The sequence below is a fragment of the Amblyraja radiata genome, chromosome 7 (genome assembly GCF_010909765.2).
Source record: "Amblyraja radiata isolate CabotCenter1 chromosome 7, sAmbRad1.1.pri, whole genome shotgun sequence".
Taxonomy (NCBI): Eukaryota; Metazoa; Chordata; class Chondrichthyes; order Rajiformes; family Rajidae; genus Amblyraja; species Amblyraja radiata.
The window spans coordinates 47,184,833-47,205,661 of record NC_045962.1 but is presented as its reverse complement, the minus strand read 5'-3'; the positions used below and the strand labels follow the sequence as shown (position 1 = coordinate 47,205,661).

Here is a 20,829-nt window from a genome sequence, read left to right as displayed (position 1 = left end):
AAGGTAGCTGATTGGAAAGTCTAAACATTTGACAGTGCCCAGGGAAGTTGAGACACCCATTGTGTTTGCTGATCTTAATTAACTCACTGCCATAGGGTGACATTTGGAAAGGTGAGGAGACACTTAATTGAAACTTACCAAATAGTGAAAATTCTGGGTAGAGTGAATGTGGAAAGGATGTTGCCACTAGTGAGTCAGTCTAGGACCAGAGACCATAACCTCAGGGTAAACGGATGTACCTTTAGAAAGGAGATGAGGAGGAATCTCTTTAGTCAGAGGGTGGTGAATTTGTGCAAATCATGGCCTCAGACCACTGAGGAGGCCAAATGAATCGATGTTTTTCTGGTGAAGATTGACAGATTCTTGATTAGTAGGAATGTCAGGGCTTATGAGGAGAAGACAGGAGAATGGGGTTGAGAGGGAAAGAAAGATCAACCATGATTGAATGGCAGAGTAGACTTGAAGGACCAAATAGCCTAATTATGTTCCTAGAACATGAGCATGAGGGTAAAGCTGAGGGTTATTTTGTTTGGATACATTTTCAGCAGAGCTAGATTAATGTGGAGAGGAAAGATGTGTAAGACTTTAAGCAGGAGTTGTGGTAAGATGTAATGCAGTAAATTTGTTGACAGAGACGAGCTGGGCTAAATGGCCAGTTTCTCTCCCTTGAACCCATGTTATTTCAACATCAAACTGAAAGTGTCCCAGTCAAATTTGGCATAAGGATGTTGCTCTTGTCCACTCTCATTGATAAGATCTTTCTGCTTATAAACACAGAAGAAGAACACAGCAGAAACCCATCCCAGACTGGATGTTGAACAAGAGAACCATGAAGGAGGACAACTTTCAAGTACAGGGAGTAAGGTATGGCTTGATTTACCTAGAGAAATTCCTGCCCTATGGACTACTTCCAGAAATGCCCAAAGTTGAGGCCCAAAGATGAAATTGGATTCTGACAAAATGATTAGTGATCCGGCTGGACGTCCTGTCCCCCCCCCCCCCCCCCCCCCCCATTGGGAAGGACATGGCACTGCACACATTGGTTGATTCAGGCAGTTTGGGATATTTAGGCTAATTTAGATGCGATTATTTTCCGTATCATATCTCCGTCCGCGCTGCAGCCTAACATCGAGGAGTTGGCGGCCTTTGCTGGAGACAAATTTCGAGAGGTCCACCGTGGGTGCCTGTGGACTTTAACATCACAGAGCTCGCGATCTCTTTGCCAGGGATCGACCTGTGACCTCTACCGCGGAAGTCTGCGGGACTTTAACATCATGGAGCTCGCTGTCTCAGGTCAGTGACCGACTTCGGGAACTCCAAGCTGCAGGAGCTTCGACCGCCCTGATGCGGGAATTTCGACCTCCGGCTGCGGGAGCCTCGAGCGCCCCGACTGCAAATGGTTCGACTGCCCCGACCGCAGTAGAATAGAAGAAGAAGGTTGGACTTTATTGCCTTCCATCACAGTGAGGAACGTGGGCCACTGTGGTGGATGTTCATATGGACTTTTCTGTAGTTGTGTGTCTTGTTGCTTTTTATTTGTATGGCTGTATGGTAATTCGAATTTCACTGTACCTTAATTGGTGCATGTGACAATAAACTGACGTTGAAACCTTGAAAAAGCTGCACATGCTGAAAACTCTGAGACTGAAACTCAGCAGTCTAGCATCATCTACGGAAAGAAACATGGTACACAGTTTTTATCCCCAAATTAGGAAATGGCTATTGAGCCACCAGAAACATGAAATGAAAATAATTGAATTGGGTGATATGGAGCTTGTTTTCCTCTGACCAAATAATGACTGTCAATATTAGATAGTTATTAATAGTCTATGAAGAGATCAGAAGACACTCTTACCAAGAGAGAAGTGTGACTTGGACCTCAAGGCCACATAGGGTAGATGAGGCTGATAATGAAGATATGGTTCAGGGAACCAAGAGAGGACAATAGACAATAGGTGCAGGAGTAGGCCATTCGGCCCTTCGAGCCAGCACCACCATTCAATGTGATCATGGCTGATGTAAAGCAATGTAAGGTTAAGTAAGAAATGTTTGATGAGGAGATGTAAAATTACCTCTAAGAATACCTTGAACATGTACACCAAAGAATGAGCCTGAAGGCTTATTCCCAGACTTGTGTTCTGTGTAACCCAATATAAAACTTGAACTGTCACATTCCTATTTAGCATAATGACCTCACAGCTATTGCTATTGCCTGATTGTTGATTAAATCTTTCTGCTTAAAAAAATACCAGTAGTTCTGGCAGAAATGGACTCCAAACAGAATTTCAAAGCAGGCAAAATTCCCAGTGGACCTGTCTTCGAGTGATGTAGCTGCAGAAACTTCTACGCTGTCTGTGAGTCATCAGATACCTTTTGCACAATGGAGTCAATTTGACAAAGGCAGCTGATTGGAAAGCCTAAATATCTGATAGTGCCCAGGGAAATTGTGACACCCATTGTGTTGGATCTTAATTGATCGAAGGGCCGAATGGCCTACTCCTGCACCTATTGTCTATTGTCTAATTAACTCAAGCATTCTCTTGTATCTGTGCTCCTGATAGTTATTATGATTCTTCATTTGCCAGGTTTTGTCTTGTTCAACCCACTCAGAACTCCAAAATATCATTCTCTTGTGTTCAAATGTGGTCCCATATTTACTGTGACCTGTCATTAGTTCATATATATTGTCGAAGGAGTTAACAATTAACTATGTCATTACTTACTGCAGATCTGCTTGTTCAACAACCATTTATTTCAGAATAATATTTTTACTCTTAAAACTTCCAAATGTGTAATATTCATTGATATGTTACTATATCACTACTTGCCAGAGAAGAATAATTACATTCGTTCTTTACAGTGAATGGTACCCAAGGCTGGTGAATTACAATACTTTACAAAACATCCATGGGACATCATTTTGTTTTCCTTGTTATTCCTTGTCTAGTCTATGATAACTGGTCGAGGGCTTTTACCACAGGTTTCAGATTCACAGTGTCAATCATGGGACATAATAACTAGAAGTTAACTTGATTAGAACGGGTGTCAAGGGTTGTGGGGAGAAGGCAGGAAAATGGGATTAGGAGGCAGAGATCAGCTATGATTGAATGGCGGAGTGGACTCAATAGGCCAAATGGCCTAATTCTACTATAACGTGCGATGTAAATAATGTTCACACTACTATTCAGTAAAATCATTACTGAATTTTAACCTCAGTCGCTCTTGTCGACACTGAACCTCATATGCTCTGACTCCCTCAATATGCAAAATGTATCACTCTTTCCTGAGCAGTTTCACTGACTGAACCTTCACAGCCACCATGAGTGGATTATTCAAAGAATCATCACTCTCAGGAAACTTCTCATCGTTGACTTGACTGGCCAAGTCCTTACTTTGAAGTTTTGACAATTGTTTCCTGACACCCAAGGCAGTCAAAGTATAAAATGTGAAGGCTTGTCAGAATATTTAACATTTCAATTAGATCTTCTCTAATTTTTCTAAACTCTGTTGACTGCAGGCCCATTCTTTTTGGGTTAATCATCAATATGGAGAACATGTCTTGTACTTCCTCTGTCATAAGTAGTTTCTTCCTTCAGTCGCGGGGTCTAACCTGTGCACAATGTTCTGAATGCCGTTAAGGATCTTAAGTTGATGCATTGCACCAAGGATCTATGTAATTATAGGTCTCTGACCTGGACTACCTGCCACAGGCATCCCGAAGCTCTGGGAAAAAAAGACAGTCCCTGCAAAACCCCTTGTTCATTGCAAGGACATGCAAACCAACGACAGTGTGGCGCGACGATAAGCCTGAAATGAAGGCGCGGAGCCAGGTATTTCGGGAGGAATTTTATTAGTTGTTGTTCTCTTGTCCAGTCGGGTCTGCAAGAGAGCGATCGCGCCTAAACCCCTGCCTTTTATCCCTGTAGCTAAGGGCCGCCCCCGGACTAGTCTATTCCCATGCCGAAGGGTTCAATAGTGGGATGGCTCGATGCTTGGGAGTTGCCAAGGACCACCCCCCAGAACAGGAGGCACAAAACGCACTGACGGGCGTACAACCCAACCAGACCGCGTACGGAAGTCGGCCGACAGAGGGGCCGACAGAGGCACCAGTGGAGGGACAGGTGCAGGGAGCCGCGAAGGGGGGCAACCTCACGGCCGAGGTTGGTCAAAGTCCCCTGGACTATCCATTCCCATGCCGAGGGGTTCGATAGTGGAATGGCCCGACCCTTGGGAGCCGCCACAACAGTGTCTTTGTACTGAGGCCCTAGTTGCACTGAGGTGGCTATGATAAGCAGGCCACATTGTTCACATGCCCAACATCACACTCTCAAAACAGACTCTCTGTCCTGTATCCTGTCATACGTCAACATTATGAAGAAGGCAAAATCAAAGATTTAAGGTTGTGCTCAAAATCCCCTTGTTGAAATGCAATGTCCCCACTGACTCCTGGGAAGCCTGGCCCCTGACTGTTCAAGTAGAGGGGAAGCATTCCGGTGATATGGAAAACAGCGAGGATATTCATCGGGAGTGCACGGCAGCCTTGTGTAAGCAGTGAAAAGTTCCCGTCACCTCACAAAGTCCCCATCCAGGCACCATCTACTGCTGCCTGACCTATCTGTGGATTTGGCATTCTCACATTGGTCTCATCAGTCTGCTCAGAACCCACAAAAAAGGAAGCAAAGTCGGTCTTTCTAGATCTTCAGGGACAGCGTAAGATATAATCACAATAAGGAGCCTTTCATCTTGTGTTCAAACCTCTTGCAAAAAAAGTAACCTCTTTCTAATTGCTTTATGTATATTTTGTGTTTCATGTCCAAGGATCCCAGGTCCCTTGTTCAATTTCCAATATTTTAAAATATAAGTTGCTTTTCTATACCACACATCTTTTCAAACTGTATTTCAGTCCCTACATGCTTGGCTGGTCACACATCCTGTTTGCTGAAGACTGAAGCCTTTCTTTGACTTCATGGTCTACTCTGCCACCGAGTTTGTGCCATCAGTAAATGTGGATATGTTGCACTTGATCTGCTTTTCCAAGCCATTGGTACAGATGGTGAACAACTGTGGCCCCTGTTCCCACACCTATTGCTCCTTGCTGCCCACAATTCTGATCCAAACATGATCCTTTTGTTCCTGCCCTCTATTTTCTGTCTGCTCACAATCTACATGACATTATCATTGCCAATCCATCAAGCTCTAATTGTATTTGTTAATATCTTGTGTGGCATTTAATTGAAGGCTTTCTGAAAAACCCAAATGTTCAGGTTCCCCTATATACAGTCTACTAATTCATGTCATAAGAGATAGGAGTAGAATTAGGCCATTCAGCCCATCATGTCTACTCCAGCATTCAATCATGGCTGATCTATCTCTCCCTCTTAACCCCATTCTCCTGCCTTCTCCCCATAACTTCTGACACCTGTACTAATCAAGAATCTATCTCTGCCTTTAAAAATATCCACTGACTTGGCCTCCACAGCCTTCTGTGGCAAAGAATTCTGCAGATTCACCTAAATAAATTTATCCTCATCTCCTTCCAAAAAGAACATCCTTTAATTCTGAGCTTATGACCTCTAGTCCTAGACGCTCCCAGTAGTGGAAATATCCACTCTATCCAAGTTTGTCACTATTCTGTACGTTTCAATGAGGTCCCCCTCATTCTTCTAAACTCCAGGGAGTACAGGCCCAATGCCGACAAATGCTCGTCATAGGTTAACCTACTAATTCCTGGAATCATTCTTGTAAACCTCCTCTGGACCCTCTCCAGAGCCAGCACATCCTTCCTCAGATACGGTGCTCAAAATTGCTCACAATATTCTAAATGTGGCCTTACCAACACCTTATAGAGCTTCAACATTACATCCCTGTTTTTGTATACAAGCCTTCTTAAAATAAATTGTGTTTACTTTCTTGCTACTGATTCGACTTGCAGATTAACTTTTTGGGAATCCTGCACAGGCACTCCCAAGTCCCTTTGCACCTCCAATTTCTGGATTCTCACCCCATTTATAAAATAGTCTACGCCTTTATTCCTACTGCCAAAGTGCATGACTCCACACTTAGCTACACTATATTCCATCTGCCACTTCAAACTTCAAAACTCTTAACCACATAGTTAAACCTCAATACTCTTAATAGGTTTGTTGAATGTGATTTTGTTTCTAAACCAATGTAATGGAGAGAATACAAAGAGGTCACACTATACTCTCTTTTTGACCTTTCAAAGAAGATAAATTGTGCACCTTGCACTTATCCGCATTAACCTCCATTAACCATTCCACTGCCCACTTGCTCAACTGATCAAAGGCCTGCTGTTATTTTTGAAAACCAATTCAGTGTCATCTACAAACTTACTGATCATGCCTTGTACTTTCTTATCTAAATCATTGATATAAACCACAAAGAACAATGGCACTGATCCCTGAGGCACATCACTTGTCACAGGCCCCACTTGGAAAAACACCTTTCCAACACCATCCTCTGCTTCCTTCCATGAAGGCAATTCTATATCGAGTTATCTAGCTCTCGCTGAGTCCCATGCGGTAACCTCCCCGTGCAGTCTACCATGTGGAAGCCTACCAAAGGTCTTGCTGGTCTCTTTGAACAATAGCTATGGCCTCTTCCTTAATGTCACGTTATTCAACATCTTCTCTTTTTACTGTAGAATCAGACCCAGCACTATGGAAGTCGGTAAAGTTAATGGGGATGGATTGGGGATATTCCACATTACAGTAGAGGAGGTGTTGGACTGCCTAAAATGCGTGATGGTAGATAAATATTTGGGGCCTGATCAGGTATATCCAATAACACTGGGGAACCTGGAGAAGTAAATGCAGAAGCCCTGGCTACGGTATACACATCATCTTTAACCATCAGTAAAGTTTGGAAAAGTCAGTGGATATTTTTAAGGCAGAGAAAGATAGATTCTTGATTAGTACAAGTGCCAGAGGTTATGGGGAGAAGGCAGGAGAAAGGGGGTAGAAAGGAGAGATAGATCAATCATGATTGAATGGCGGAGTAGACTTAATGGGCCGAATGGCCTAATTCTATTCGTATCACTTATGGCCTCATGTCCTTATGAAAATTGGAGGATAATTAATGATGTAAGATCTCATGGGAGATTGTGTTTATTGAATTTGACTGAGTGTTTTTAGGAAGTATCAAAGAAGGTTGATGAGCGCTGGGCAGTAGACATAGGTCATATGGACTTCAGCAAGCTTTTGATAAAGTACCACATGATAGTTACTCTGGAAGGATCGATCACATGGGATCCAGGGAGAGCTAACTAATTAGATAAATAATTAGTTTAAAGTTAGGAAGCAGAGGCTGATGATGGACAGATGTTTTGCAGACTGGAAGCCTATGTCTAGTGTGTGCTGGGCCCATTGCTGTTTAATATTTATATCAACGAATTGGATGCAAATGTAATGGTTTGTAAATTTGCATATGACAAAAAAAAATAGGTGGCATCATTGGCAGTGATGAAGGTTATCAAGAATTGCAATGGGATCTTGCTCAGGTGGGTAAGTGGGTTGAGGAATGACAAATGGAGTTTACTTCAGATAAAATTCTATGACTCTTAAATGCTGGGTGTTGCATTTTGAGAATGCAAAATAGGGTGGAACTTTTGCTATAAATAGTAGTTACCTGACAAGTGTTGCAGAACAGTGAGACAAAGGAGTATAAGTACTGTACATACCTCTCTGACAGTCGCATCACAGGTTGATACACTGGTGAAGGCGGCTTTGTTGATACACTGGTGAAGGCTGGTCGTCACCAGTAAAGGTACCGAGTGCAAGATGATGAAGTATTATGTTCAGTTTTTGTCATCCAGCTATAAAAGTGATGCCATAAGTTGGAAAAAGTGCAGAAAAGACTTAGGATGTTGCCATAATTTGAGGGACTGCATTATAGGGATAATTTGGCTAGGCTGGGACTTCATTCCTTGGAGTGCAGGAAAATAAAGGGGGTGAATTTATAGAGGTGTAAAATGATGAGGGGAATAAATAGCATGAATTTGCACTGACTTTTTCCCAGGTTAAGGGATTCAAGAACTAGGTTGAAGATGAGAGGGGAAAGATTTAATAGGAACTTGAGAGGCAACTTTTTCATACAGAAGATGGTTTGGAATGAGCTGCCAGAGGAAGTGGTTGAGGCAGACACTATGACAAAATTTAACAGACATTTGGACATAAGTACATGATAAAGGAACGGTTTAGAGGGATATGAATCAAATGTGGTTAAATGGAACTAGCTTAGACGAGAATCTTGATCAACATGAACAAGTTGGACTGCATGTTGTATGATTCTATGTAACATAAAACTGGAACTGCCCAGGTCCCTGTAGAATTAGGATCTCACATCTGTTACTTTCGCCTTTGATCCCATTGATTAAATCATTCTGCTTATAAACACAGGGGACTCTAGCAAGAACTGATTCCAGACAGGATGAGAAAGGAGAAAATTACTCAAGAGGACAGCTTTCAAATACAGTGAGTGAGATACGGCTTGATTTAATTACAGAACTTGCTACTGCATTGATGGGTGCTGGGCTAGTTGCAGCATGCCCCAAAATGATGAAGTTGATAATAAAGCCAGTGATTGGCAAGAAGTTGCCAGGATTCCTTTGAAACAAATGAGGTGAGGGTTCAATCAACAATCAACAATCAGTTTTATTCGTCACTTCCATATAAAGTGCAAGTGAAATGAATTTGTCAGCAGCGGTACAATGATAAAGAACACACAAAAACACAAAAAAATGTAACACAAACATCCACCACAGCATTCATCACTGTGGTGGAAGGCACTAAAATTGGCCAGTCCTCCTCCATTTTCCCCCGTGTTCGGGACCTCCACCTGCGGGCGTCCAGATGTGCAGACAAGGTAAAAAGGCCAGGTAAGTCCTGAATCGGTGCCTCTCCCCCGGAGACCGAGGCTTCAAGTTGGTGTAGGCTGCAGGCCGGCGGTCGGAGATTTAAGGTTCACGCTGCAGCCATAAGCTCCGCAGACTGCAGGGCCGGCAGTCGAAGCTTCCCTCCAGGGATCCTTGGCGAGGGACCCCGCTCCTGATGGTAAGTCGCCGCCGCGCCTGCGGGCCGGCGGTGGTGGCTTCTTCTTCTCCCCCCAGGTCCCGCACAAGGGATAACAGGCTGCGGACGCTGCGCCGGCCGGAGCCCTGCAGACCCCGGCTTCAGGCTGCCGCGGGCCAGCGAACGGAGCGCTCCCCTCCGGCGAGCCCCGGCGAGGGCTCACCCGCTCCAGGCTGAGAGTCCGCACTGCGCCCGCCGCTGAAGCCCTGGGAGCGTCACTGGGAAAGGCCGCCCGATCCTCGATGTTAGGTTACGGGGGAGACGACATGGAAAAAGTCGCCCCTCAGTGGAGGAGGCGACCGAAGCGGTTTCCCCCTTACCCCCCCCCCACACCACCCCCCACACTAGACACACAGAGAAATTAAAAACATACATTAAAACACACTAAAAAACAAGAAAAGTAGAAAAAAAACGGACACGCTGCTGACAGGGCCGCCGGTTTGCAGCACCCCCCACTGAATGATCTTGAACACACAAGAAATTAGAGTTAATCTGTGGCAAGTGGTTTAATTATTTCCTCTTTTGATGAATTTTGTTCCACGCACGCAACCAAGATAAAGTACCTTTGGGCCAACTAATGTTGGGTTTGTTTAAGAAAAAGAGGGGAAGTAGAAAGGCTTGGACAGCCTGTGATCCTGAGAAAAGGAAACATAGCTATGGGGGTATGAAGTACCCAGATCAATAAAATCAGGTCATATTTGATATTTGAGCTGCATGATCTTTACAACAATCCTTGTTCACTGATCCTTTTTTGTTAATTCCTCATGCTCAGTTCCATTTTTTCCCCATACAATTCATTTTGGCAGAGACCTGGGATTTGTCGGCTGTCCCTATGTCCCAGAAATAATGCAATGGCGAGTGGTTTTCCTGAACCATCTTAGCCTTGACCTGCCAATGAAACTCCTCCCACACTGCCGTCACGGAGACAGTTGCAGGATATAGATCCAGCAAAATTTCTATGCTGCAAATTTAACCAGTCCATGCTCCAATGTTCTCTTGATGCTACTGCATAAAGGGATGGGTTGGTTCATTGGCTGTGGAGTTGTGAATGAAACACAGCATCATGCAATCATCTGCAGATGATTGTCCCCGCTTCTGACCTTGTGATTAAGGGAATTTGCAAAGGAGCTGAGAAAGTTGGGCCAAGGACACTGTCCTGAAGAGCTCCAGCAGTGTTGTCCTGAGGCAGAGATGGTTGACTTAATCAAAGGGGCATTGACTATAAGAGTCATGGAGTCATATTGCAGATTTATAAAACTTTGGTTAGATTGCTTTAGGAGTATTTCTAAACAGTGCTATTCTGGTTGCCCCATTACAGGAAGAATTTGGAGAGGGTGCAGAAGAGGTTTACCAGGATCTTCCTGGATTTGAAAATATAAGCTATAAGGAAATGGTGGACAAACTTGGATTGTTTTTTCTTTGGAGCTGAGTTTGAAATTTGAAGGGTGATTCGATAGAAGTACCTAAAATTGAGAGGCGTAGATAAGGTAGACAGGCAGAAAGATTTTCCCAGCATGAAAGTGTCTAAGACTGGAGGGCATACCTTTAAGGTCAAAGGAGGAAAGTGTAAGGGAGATGCCTGGCATAGGTATTTTTTTCACAGAGAATGTGGTGGGTGCCTGAAACAGAGTGGCAGAGACAGATATAATAGTGGCATTTAAGAGGCTTTGAGAGAGGCACATGGATATGCAGGGATGTGAATCCACGCAGGCAGTGTAGGTTTGTTTAACTCCTTTTGATGCAACAATTGCAAAAATGGGGTAACATTGAACAAGTGTATGGGTGATCAATAGTCAATGTAGACTCGGTGGGCTGAAGGACCTGTTTCCATACTGTATCTCTGAACTAAGCTAAACTAATCTTGGTCAAGTGGAGCAGCAATCTTGGGGGCAGTCAATTATCTCGTCACAACCATGGAATTAATCTATTTGGAGCATGTTTTGGAGTGGAGAGCTTGTGGCAAAACCCAAACTGGGCATCAATGAGCAGGTTTCTGTTGAGTAAGTTCTACTTAATAACAATATTGATGAGAGCTTATAGCATGGAAACAGGTCCTTTGGCCCAACTCATCCATGCAGAACAAGTTGCCTGTCTGAGCTAGTCCTATATGTTTCCATTTTACTTGAATCCCTTTAAACCATTCACACACGTACCTATCTAAATGTGTTTTAAATGGTGTAATTATACCTGTTTCTGGCAGTGTGTTATATATATGCCGCATTGTCATTTTGTTTATTTAACATGAAGACCTCTCATCAGCTGTCACTGCCTGATCATTGTGTGAAAACTTTCTGCTTATCAATGCAGGATGTCCAAATGGAAACTGATGACAGCCCACATATGGTGGAAGATAATACTTCCAGTGAACAGCCTTCAAGCTCAAGTGTGAAGGTACAACTTGATTTAATTGCTCAAATTTCTCCTCGTGTCTTGGCCGATCAGAATTTTCCGTGAGTGGGAAGTTGTTCTTGAGTTAGGAACCAGCAGGCAGTAGTCGGCTATTCATTTGCATTAAGAATTGGCTTCATGGAAGGAAGCAGAGGGTGATGGTGGATTGATGTTTTTCTGACTGGAGGCCCGTGACTAGTGCTGTGCTTCAGTGTTCGGTGCTGGGCCCATTACTGTTTGTCCTCTATATCAATGATTTGGATGAGAACGTACATGGCATGATTGGCAAGTTTGCAGTTGATACTAAAGTGGGTGGTATTGTAGATAGTGAAGATGGTTGTGAAAAATTGCAGCAGGATGTTGATCGGTTAGCCAGATGGGCTGAGGAATGTTTGATGGAATTTAATACAGAGGGTGTGAGGTGTTGCATTTTGGAAAGTCTAACATGGAGAATGCCTACACAGTGAATGGTCGGGCTCTGGGGAGTGTTGTAGAGAAGAGGGATCTAGGAATGTAGGTACATAGTTCCTTGAAAGTGGCGTCACAGGTAAATAGGGTAGTCAAAAGGGCGTTTGACATATTGGCCTTCATCAGTCAGTATTGAGTATAGAAGTTGGTAGGTCATGCTGCAGTTATATAAGCCATTAGTGAGGCCACATTTAGAGCATTCTGTTCAGTTGTGGTCACAGTTGGAAGGGGTACAGAGAAGATTTACAAGGACTCGAGGGCCTGAGCGGTAGGAAGAGGTTGAGCAGGCTAGGACTCTATTCCTTGGATAGCAGGAGGATGAGGGGTGATCTTATAGAGGTGTACAAAATCATGAGAGGAATAGATCAGATAAACATAGTCTTTTGCCCAGAGTAAGGGAATCGAGAACCAGTGGACAGAGGTTTAAGGTGAGGAGGAAAGATTTAATGGGAACTGAGGAGTAGCTTATTTACACCAAGCGTGGTGGGTATATGGACGAGCTGCCGGAGGAAGTAGTTGGGGTAGGTTCCATTGCAATGTTTAAGAACCATTTAGACAGGTACATGGATAGGTTAGGTTTGGAGGGATATGGGCCAAACACAGGCAGGTGGGACCAGTGTAGATGGGCATGTTGAGCCAAGGGTCCTGTTTTCACTCTACATGACACTATGACTTTGCTTTATGGACTGCTATGTACTGACTTTGGACAAAAATAAATCTCAATTTATTTGTACCCAAAATGTAAACAGCCAGGTACAATGGTGGCATTTAAGATACTTTTGGATAGGTACATGGAAGTGTGGGGTATAGAGGGATATGGTTCATGTACAGGCAGATGATATCGGTTTAATTAGGCATCGTGTTCAGCACGAACATTGTGTGCTGGAGGCCCCATTCCTAAGCTGTACTGTTCTGTGTTCTAGTGCACAAGAGTCACCACATTTTGGGCACCATATTGTATCCTTTAAGTTCAAAGATGTTAACATTGCAGAGTCTTAACTTAGCCACCTGTTTTCCTGGCTGCGGCAGTGGGTTGGAGTTGCAGGGGTAGGCCTGGCCAGGCGATGTTGTCGATGTCTTCCACGACCATTCTGCCGCTCTGTGCCACTGCAGGCTACATCTGATCTTATAGATCGTCCGTATGGAGTATGCATGTTCTCCCATTGATTGAAAGAGTTTCCTTGGGGTGCTCTGGTTTCCTGTTAAAGTCGAGCTGGTTGTTAAGTGAATTTCTAAGTGTGTTCAGGAAAATGTTCTCAAATGGTCGTACTTTAAAAAGAGCTTGATGACTGGTTCTAAAGTACACCCCACAAACACTTCAGTCACCCACCCTGCCTTATTTCCTAAGAAGATATTGAGTTTAGCCCCTTCTCGAATAGGGCCTTCTAAAAGTTGATCGAGAACATTTTCCTGAATATGCTTAACAATTTCCATCCCATTCAAGCCCTAACACTGTGGCTGTCCAGTTGATATTGGAACGTTAGAGTTCTGCATTATTACATCTGTTTTATTCATGCAGCTACTGTGATCTCCTACATATTTTTTTCTCTAATTCCCTCTGACAATTGCGGGGCCTTTATATAATCCCACCAAAGTGAATACCCACTTCTTATTTCTCAATTCCAACCATTTGATTCCTCCGGAATATCCACTTTAATTACCAACATGATGTTCTCTCTAATTAAAAGCTCAACTACTCCCACCTCTTGTATCATTTGTATGCTGGAACATTGAGCTGGCAGTTCTGACCCTCTCTCAGCCACATTTCTGTAATAAATATAATTTCTTAAGTCCTGAACAGCAGTTAGGAATTTTGTAACTGACCTTTGGGCTAAGTGTTTAAGAAAGAACTGCATATGCTGGAAAAATCGAAGTTAGACAAAAATGCTAGAGAAACTCAGCGGGTGAGGCAGCATCTATGGAACGAAGGAATAGGACCAAGTAGTTATTTTGTCACTATTTTCTTTATTGTACATTTTATGTATTTTATGCAATTGAAGACTGCATCTGGCTATCCTGGTGATTGCTAATGTTTGAATACCTGACAATCAACCATTATTTTAACTGCCGTGTTCAATATTGAATGATTGATTTTCAGATAAGAAAGAAGACACCAGGTACAAGTCAACATCAGTCAGATTCTCAAGGGTCCAAAGATCCACCACGTTCCAATAGTCAAAGCAAGGAAGACATTTTTGCAACTATGATTGCCTCAGCATTGAAAGAAGTGGAAATGGAACAAAGTTATGCAGAAGAACAGGTGAGGGGGATATAAGATAATTTAATTACTGTACAGGTTACAAGTCAAAGACGTGCTTGTACAAAGCTGCAGAGAACTGAAGCAATCCAATTGACGAACGTTTATATTGTCTTATTCATTTTATATTAAACTGCTGAGAAAAATATGCTCTACCAAGATGCCAAGTCTTGGCCTGACAGTTTCATGATGGATTTGACTGCAATGTACCAAGGAAAAGGGCAGAAGCTTGCTGTTACTTCTGTAAATAATCAAACTGTGCAATCTGGAGTTCAAGATCATCTTTAATCAGTACCCATATTATAACGGTACAGCAGGTCGTTAGTTGTTAGTTCATCGTTACCGCTTCCAAGACTGACCAGTGTAGGAAGTGGGTGTTAAAATGAATCATACAGTAAGGTGGGGTTAGTGATGCTATTCTACTATGATTGGTTCACATGCAATAACCAATCTGCAGGAATTTATCCCCATTTCCTCATGATTCTCGTGGTATGCAAGTGAGGGATGTGGAAACTTTTTTGTGCTCGAGAATCACATGAACATAACAACATTTTGGTAAGACTGTCAAGTTTAAGCCTCAGCCCATTTCAGCTAAATATACTGACAGATCTTTGTGTTAGGATGTAGAATTCCGCTACCGGCTTGTTTGATTTGCTGAGCTTCACCAGGCAAAGGCAGAAAATACCTGCAAGCAGGGCTGAGATGCCTGGTCTGTTTCAGAGCAGGGTACCTATGCTCGGTACCGTAAGACACTAGATGGAATGTCTCCTCTCTTGTTTGTACATGTGACTGTCCTGTTTTGAAGCAGCCCTGAAATATAAAAATATTGTTCCTTCCTTGAGGAGTCAGACTCAGAACCTCTTCTTAGTCGAGCGCAAATCTGTTTAAAAAAAGGGATGGAGAGCGGGAGCCAAAAAAAACATAGAAATTAATTGTTTTCTCCATATTTTATTTTGCTGACCCTTTTCCGATGTATTAACTTTTCAGCGATTTTAAATATTATCAAAAAATAGAAAAGGCCAGGGCAATAGTACTGTACTCATATATTGCATTGCTCATTGTGAAGAGATAAAGCATCCAAAGTAAGGAAAACAAAAACAAATAGTTGCATTGTTTTTTTTGTTCAAATCCAGAAACGTCATCCAACAATCCATGAAAAATGTAAAAAGACTATTATATTTCCAGAAGTAGTGGTGGCAGACCGACAGAAAGGCATCCTAGGCTTTAAAATGCACAAATATGTTCTAGAACAAGATAGAACAATTGCAAGACAGTCCAAAACAAAGTCAGGTTCTGCGAAGACTGAGCCCCAGCCACGCTCTACATGCAAATATGTTCGAAAGGCTGAGAGTTCTCTGGAGAGTACGAACTCCAGCGAGTCCATTCTAGGCGCAATAGGTGCAGCTAACGCACAGAATGCTGATCCACAACCAATGACCAGTTCAGCACCGAACAAGCAAGATGCTCAGCAGGATGACGAACGAGGCGAAATGCTGCCCAAGAAACCGCCTCACAAGAGACCGCCAGAGAGCTAACAACACAATTTTTAACTCAAAGTCACCCGCAATCCAAAAGGAACATCTTCTGATTAAAGTTGAGCATTTTAATTTATTGTCATGATTTTTGATGATGTAACATGACTTGTTTGTCCTAAATAAATCCACCAAATTTAGGGGCAATGAACAGATTTTAAAGTTTTTGCCACTAAACCCTACATTGTTTGCCTGGCAGATTATTTAAACTACAAATAGGTGTTGATTACATTTGCTCATAATCATACCCACTTACTTTAATTGCCTATTGGGGTGGTTGCCTGAAACAAATTTATTCATGCCTCAGAGTTTAGATTCTAATGGTTCTCCTCTCTCCTACCACATCTAATATTTCACTGCTCCACAATATTGGATATTGCATTGTCTACCACTTATGAAAACACACACCTATGCCATCTGTATCCACACTTTTATCATCCTTTTGGTCTCGCTTACACTTTCTTTTTATACTTTTATCAAACATCCTGAGTATTCTTTGATTTATCTGCCATTATATTTTCATGCTCCACCCTTTGCCTACCTAATTTATTTTTTAATTTCATCCATTCACTTTTAATATTCTTACGATTTCTGTTGAATTCTCATTACGTATAAAATTCTCTTTATTTCCTTAAGGGTCTGTCCCACTGTACGAGGTAATTCAAGAGTTCTCCGAGTTTCCCGATTCGAACTCGGAGAATTACGGTAATAGCGTTCATAGGTACTCGGGGCTCTCGTGGACATTTTTCAACATGTTGAAAAAACTTCACGAGCTTACCGCGTTTCCCCGAGTACCTGCCGTTAGCGTTACAAGCCGCTAAGAGACGTCCCGAGCTCCGACGTACCCGCTACATACATTCTACGTACTTACGAGTTTGATTTTTTTTTAAACTCGGGAGAGCTCTTGGGTAAACTCGTATAGTGGGACAGGCCCTTTAAAACGTATCTGTGCTCTTTGCATGCACGTAGGTTTAGATTTAGGAGTGCCGACTCCTTCCCACCCAAACTTTCAATTGATAAGGTGGACACAAAGTGCTGGAGTAACTCAGCGGGACAGGCAGCATCTCTGAAGAGAAGGAATGGGTGACGTTTTGGATCGAGACCCTTCTTCAGTGAACAATTGATAATGTTTAAGGTACACAAAATTGCTGGGGAAACTCAGCGGGTGCAGCAGCATCTATGGAGTGAAGGAAATAGGCGACGTTTCGGGCCGAAACCCTTCTTCAGAAATTGATAATGTTTAGTCTGAACCATACCTCTTTTAATGTCCCTACGCTGATAGATTCCTGTCATTGTTTTCTGTCTGAGATGCATGATGCATACTGAAAGGGAGCTCAATGATTTTCCTCGGCTATGAAAAGCCATACTGCACATGGCAAATCCGTAGTGGCCAAATTACCATTGTATACGAGGACAGTTTCAGGTTATCTCAAACAAATTTTCAGACGCCAAAATGTGTCATTTGTGACTCAATGAGCAATCGAGGGTTCAAGTCCCACTCCAGACATTCTCCACTGACAGTCCAAGAAGCACATGATGATATCATCAAGTACAAGTTTAGATCTTGTCTTCCCACTAGTGTGCTCCAAAGACTATGAGGCACTCTTCAAAGATAATCAGAGTTTTTGGCTGGTAGTTACATCCTTACTAAAACATTCTATTTTTAAGACTGTTTTCACTTTGCTGGTAGAAGCAGTTGGTTATACACAAATTGCTTACTGTGTTCCAAATACTGTGAAGCATCTCAAGGTTGTGATCTGCTATGATCGTGATGTGTTTTAGGACATCCCAAGATAATGATACGACACTAATCCAAACCAAACAGACTTTTATCATGTCATTCCAGTTGATCTCCTGGTTAGAAGTCATACAAAGAGCAAACACCTATATTGGTGGGTGCAATCCCAAACCATAACATTGAATTAGTAAAAAATGATACTGTTATCTTAACATTTCTACATAAGTATACTTATTTCACACCATTATCCGTCCCGATCTTTTTAGTGTTTAGATGAAGGGAATGAGAAAAATTAAAAAGTTCCTTTCTCTTCCAAACAAAAACAAAATAACCCATGTTATCTTGAACCTGAACGACTGCTCACCAGTCAAGCCAACCTGCCAGGCATCCTGGAAACAGAGTAAACAGTGTATCAGGCTCAGGTGTCATGTACCAAGGCCCAAACAAGCTTCAGCAGCTTGGTAGATATCAACATTTTTTTAAGCTTCAGATATATTTTTAAAATATTCAAATAATTTAAAATATTGAATTAAAATTATATATTAAATTATAAAATAAGTCAAGTGTTTAGATTTGTCTTCAAGGTCAGCCGCCCTATTTAAGTGAATGGGCCATTTGTACATGAACCCTCCTGGGAAAAAGCTCAAGGCAAACTCTCCATGCCATTTCTCCAGTGGGACCATCAATAGCCATTCCATTGTTATAAAAGACAGTCAAGCACGTCAATGTAATGTCACGCACGTCAGACCTGCCTGTGATGCTGCTGTAAGCTTGTCACTCTACCTGTACCTCGCTGTCCTTGTACATATGATCATCTCATCTCAAACTTCTGAGCATGCATGATGACAGGTAGTTAGTTATGTGTCAGATTAAGCTGCAAATAGCAGATAGTCTATATAGAAAGGAAGATGTTCCCTGAAGAAATATTAGCATTTTGCAACACAGACAGCATCATTTTGTTTGTCCCTGCTCCAGAACTCAATTACTCAGTGACACATGGGTTTAGAAGTTATTTTATTTTTATATACAAGAAATTATACATAATGCTTACAGTAATATGTTTGTACAAAAAAAGTGATTTATAGCATTGTGCAAGAGTTAAGAGTGTCTAATTGTCATATGAACGACAACGGAACAAAATTCTTACTTGCTGCAGCTTAACAGGTCTGTAAACGTAATCTGACAGCTTGATCATTCCTCAAAGAGGATGCCCCTTGTTACCACAGCAAAATATTCAAGAGTTTCTTGTCCAGAGTAGCTTAGCTGTTTCAAAATAAACATTAAAATTCTACTAAAATTCAACAAAAGGGAGGTATGTTGCCTCTAAAATGTTGATAATTTCAATCATTCAGTACTCAGTATCAATATTATATATAAATTCCTACAACACATGTGCAGGGGTTTTCCTTTATCTGAACCTTTGAGGTTTATAGATAAGTTTCAGTATTCATGTTCATGTACAAGATTCTCTGATTGGTGTGTATGCTAGTCTGAGGTGAGAGAATTGTTTCAGCATAAAACATTACAATTGCAAGAGCTGCCACTTGAATAGCACCTACAATGTAGCAAAATGTGCTTTGTTGGCCTGCTCTTAAATTAAACATGGTACAGAGTCACTTGAGAAATCAATACGGAAGATAAATAGTTTGATCAAGGAGGAGCACCTGAAAGCTAGCAAAATGTAGAGGGATTTATGGAAAGAATTCCACTACAAGCAAATAAAGGCATGGCTACCAGTGAAGGTGACATTAAATGTGGGGGTGACCAAGAAGCTACTTTAGAGGAGCACATCTCTCTGAAGTTTATAGGGCAGGAAGATTGAATAGGGTGCGGTAAGGCCTATTTAAGTATTTTAACTGCTTGGAAAGGTTCAGACTTTATTCCAAATGCAAGTATTATTTTCTTGGTAATATAGTGATAAATGAGAATTAAATACCTGCCATCAACTATATTCAACAGAAAACATTTTCTCCAAGAAAGAATATACTATTCAATTTATTATTCAGTCTGACATTTGTGTAACAAATGCCTATTTCATAAATCATTTGGTTTGCACAACGAAAGACAAGTATTAAATAATCTTTAACCTCAAACCAGAAATAATTAATTCAATGATGTTCAAATATTAACTTACCTTGAACTTTAGTGTTTCAATTTTAACTTTGTGACAAGCATATTCTAACTAACAAGTTGGCTGCTGCTAGCTTTTAGAAGGGGGAATTTGTTATACGTATGGTTTTTGCTTCAAATGCAATTCAAGGACTAAATTACTCTGTTGTAGATCTGCTTAATTTGTCAGATATAATTTGTTTTAGGAACTATCTATCAATGAGATGGAGCTACTTTAACTGTACTAAGACCAATCATTTTCCTCATTCAAGATTTCATAAGGATTTCTATTTGTCATAAACAGCAGCTCAAGCTTCCTTTAGGTGTGCCATTTTACAGTATGCTGATTAGAGGTAATGCAAAATCAGACCTTTTGCATGGGTCTCACATTCTTTGAAAGCATGATGACTCCTATCTTTCATCAGAAATAGTCAACATACTGATAATTCGCGTTCCTAATGCACGCCAGAGTGACTTTCCAAACAAAGTATCTGCTCTAAATGTAGCCCCTAATCATAGACTGGGCATGTGAAATTGCAATCAAAATAAGTGTAGCCAGATCTAAGAAACTATAGATGCTGGAATATGGAGCAAAATACTAATTGCTGGAGGAACTCAGTGGGACAGGCAGATATATGATGAGAAAGATATGGTTTATGTTTCAGGTCCTGATCCACAGATGCTGCCTGACCCACCAAGTTACTCCAGTTGTTTTTTTTTGTTTAAACATATAGAGATGGGTTCTTTGGATATTTTGCAATATGGCCAGTTGAACAACATGTTTTAAGATGAATGAATTATTTGCTTTTAGGTTTTACTTAAGATATGAAATATATTTTCCATTGTGAATCTGAGCTTGTATGGAAGGGAAATTGCTCAAAGCTGGCCTGTATTAGAATTTTGACTCATGAAATAATCTGTGCAATTAGTAGGTACTCAATGTTTTCTGCCAGTATCTAAAGTGCCCTCCATAATATTTGGGACAACACTATCATTTATTTATTTGCCTCTGGACTCCACACTTTGAGATTTGTAATAGAAAAAATGACATGTGGTTGAAGTGCATTGTCAGATTTGTCAATGGGGGGGGGGGGGGGGGGGGGGGACTATGTATAAACACTGCTGTAATTTCTACATGGTGAAACCAAAATGCATAAAAATGGCCTTTATAAAAATCTGACAATGTGCACTTTAACCACATGTGATTTTTTCTATTACAAATCTCAAATTGTGGAGTAGAGGCAAATA

General features: G+C 41.6%; 1 protein-coding gene and 1 long non-coding RNA gene across 2 annotated transcripts; one reads left to right on the top strand and one right to left on the bottom strand.

The window, feature by feature from the left end:
* Positions 1-348: 348 nt before the first annotated feature.
* Positions 349-16,137, bottom strand: LOC116974845. Its single transcript, XR_004412456.1, has 3 exons — positions 16,124-16,137; positions 11,243-11,246; positions 349-488 (listed from the first exon to the last, which is right to left on the bottom strand). It is a non-coding gene; the product is annotated as an uncharacterized LOC116974845 (long non-coding RNA).
* LOC116974844 lies at positions 11,396-15,857 on the top strand. Its single transcript, XM_033023479.1, has 3 exons — positions 11,396-11,480; positions 14,044-14,205; positions 15,336-15,857. Exons 1-3 carry the CDS (start codon positions 11,406-11,408, stop codon positions 15,735-15,737), a joined length of 639 nt encoding a protein of 212 aa, XP_032879370.1. The 5' UTR covers positions 11,396-11,405; the 3' UTR covers positions 15,738-15,857.
* Positions 16,138-20,829: the final 4,692 nt, after the last annotated feature.

What these genes read in the sequence shown, in the direction of transcription:
- LOC116974844 (XM_033023479.1), top strand. Translation starts at nt 11,406, where the DNA reads ATGGAAACTGATGACAGCCCACATATGGTGGAAGATAATACTTCCAGT. An exon ending in CTTCAAGCTCAAGTGTGAAG is followed by an intron (nt 11,481 to 14,043) that starts GTACAACTTGAT and finishes ATTGATTTTCAG; the next exon opens with ATAAGAAAGAAGACACCAGG. An exon ending in AAAGTTATGCAGAAGAACAG is followed by an intron (nt 14,206 to 15,335) that starts GTGAGGGGGATA and finishes GTTCAAATCCAG; the next exon opens with AAACGTCATCCAACAATCCA.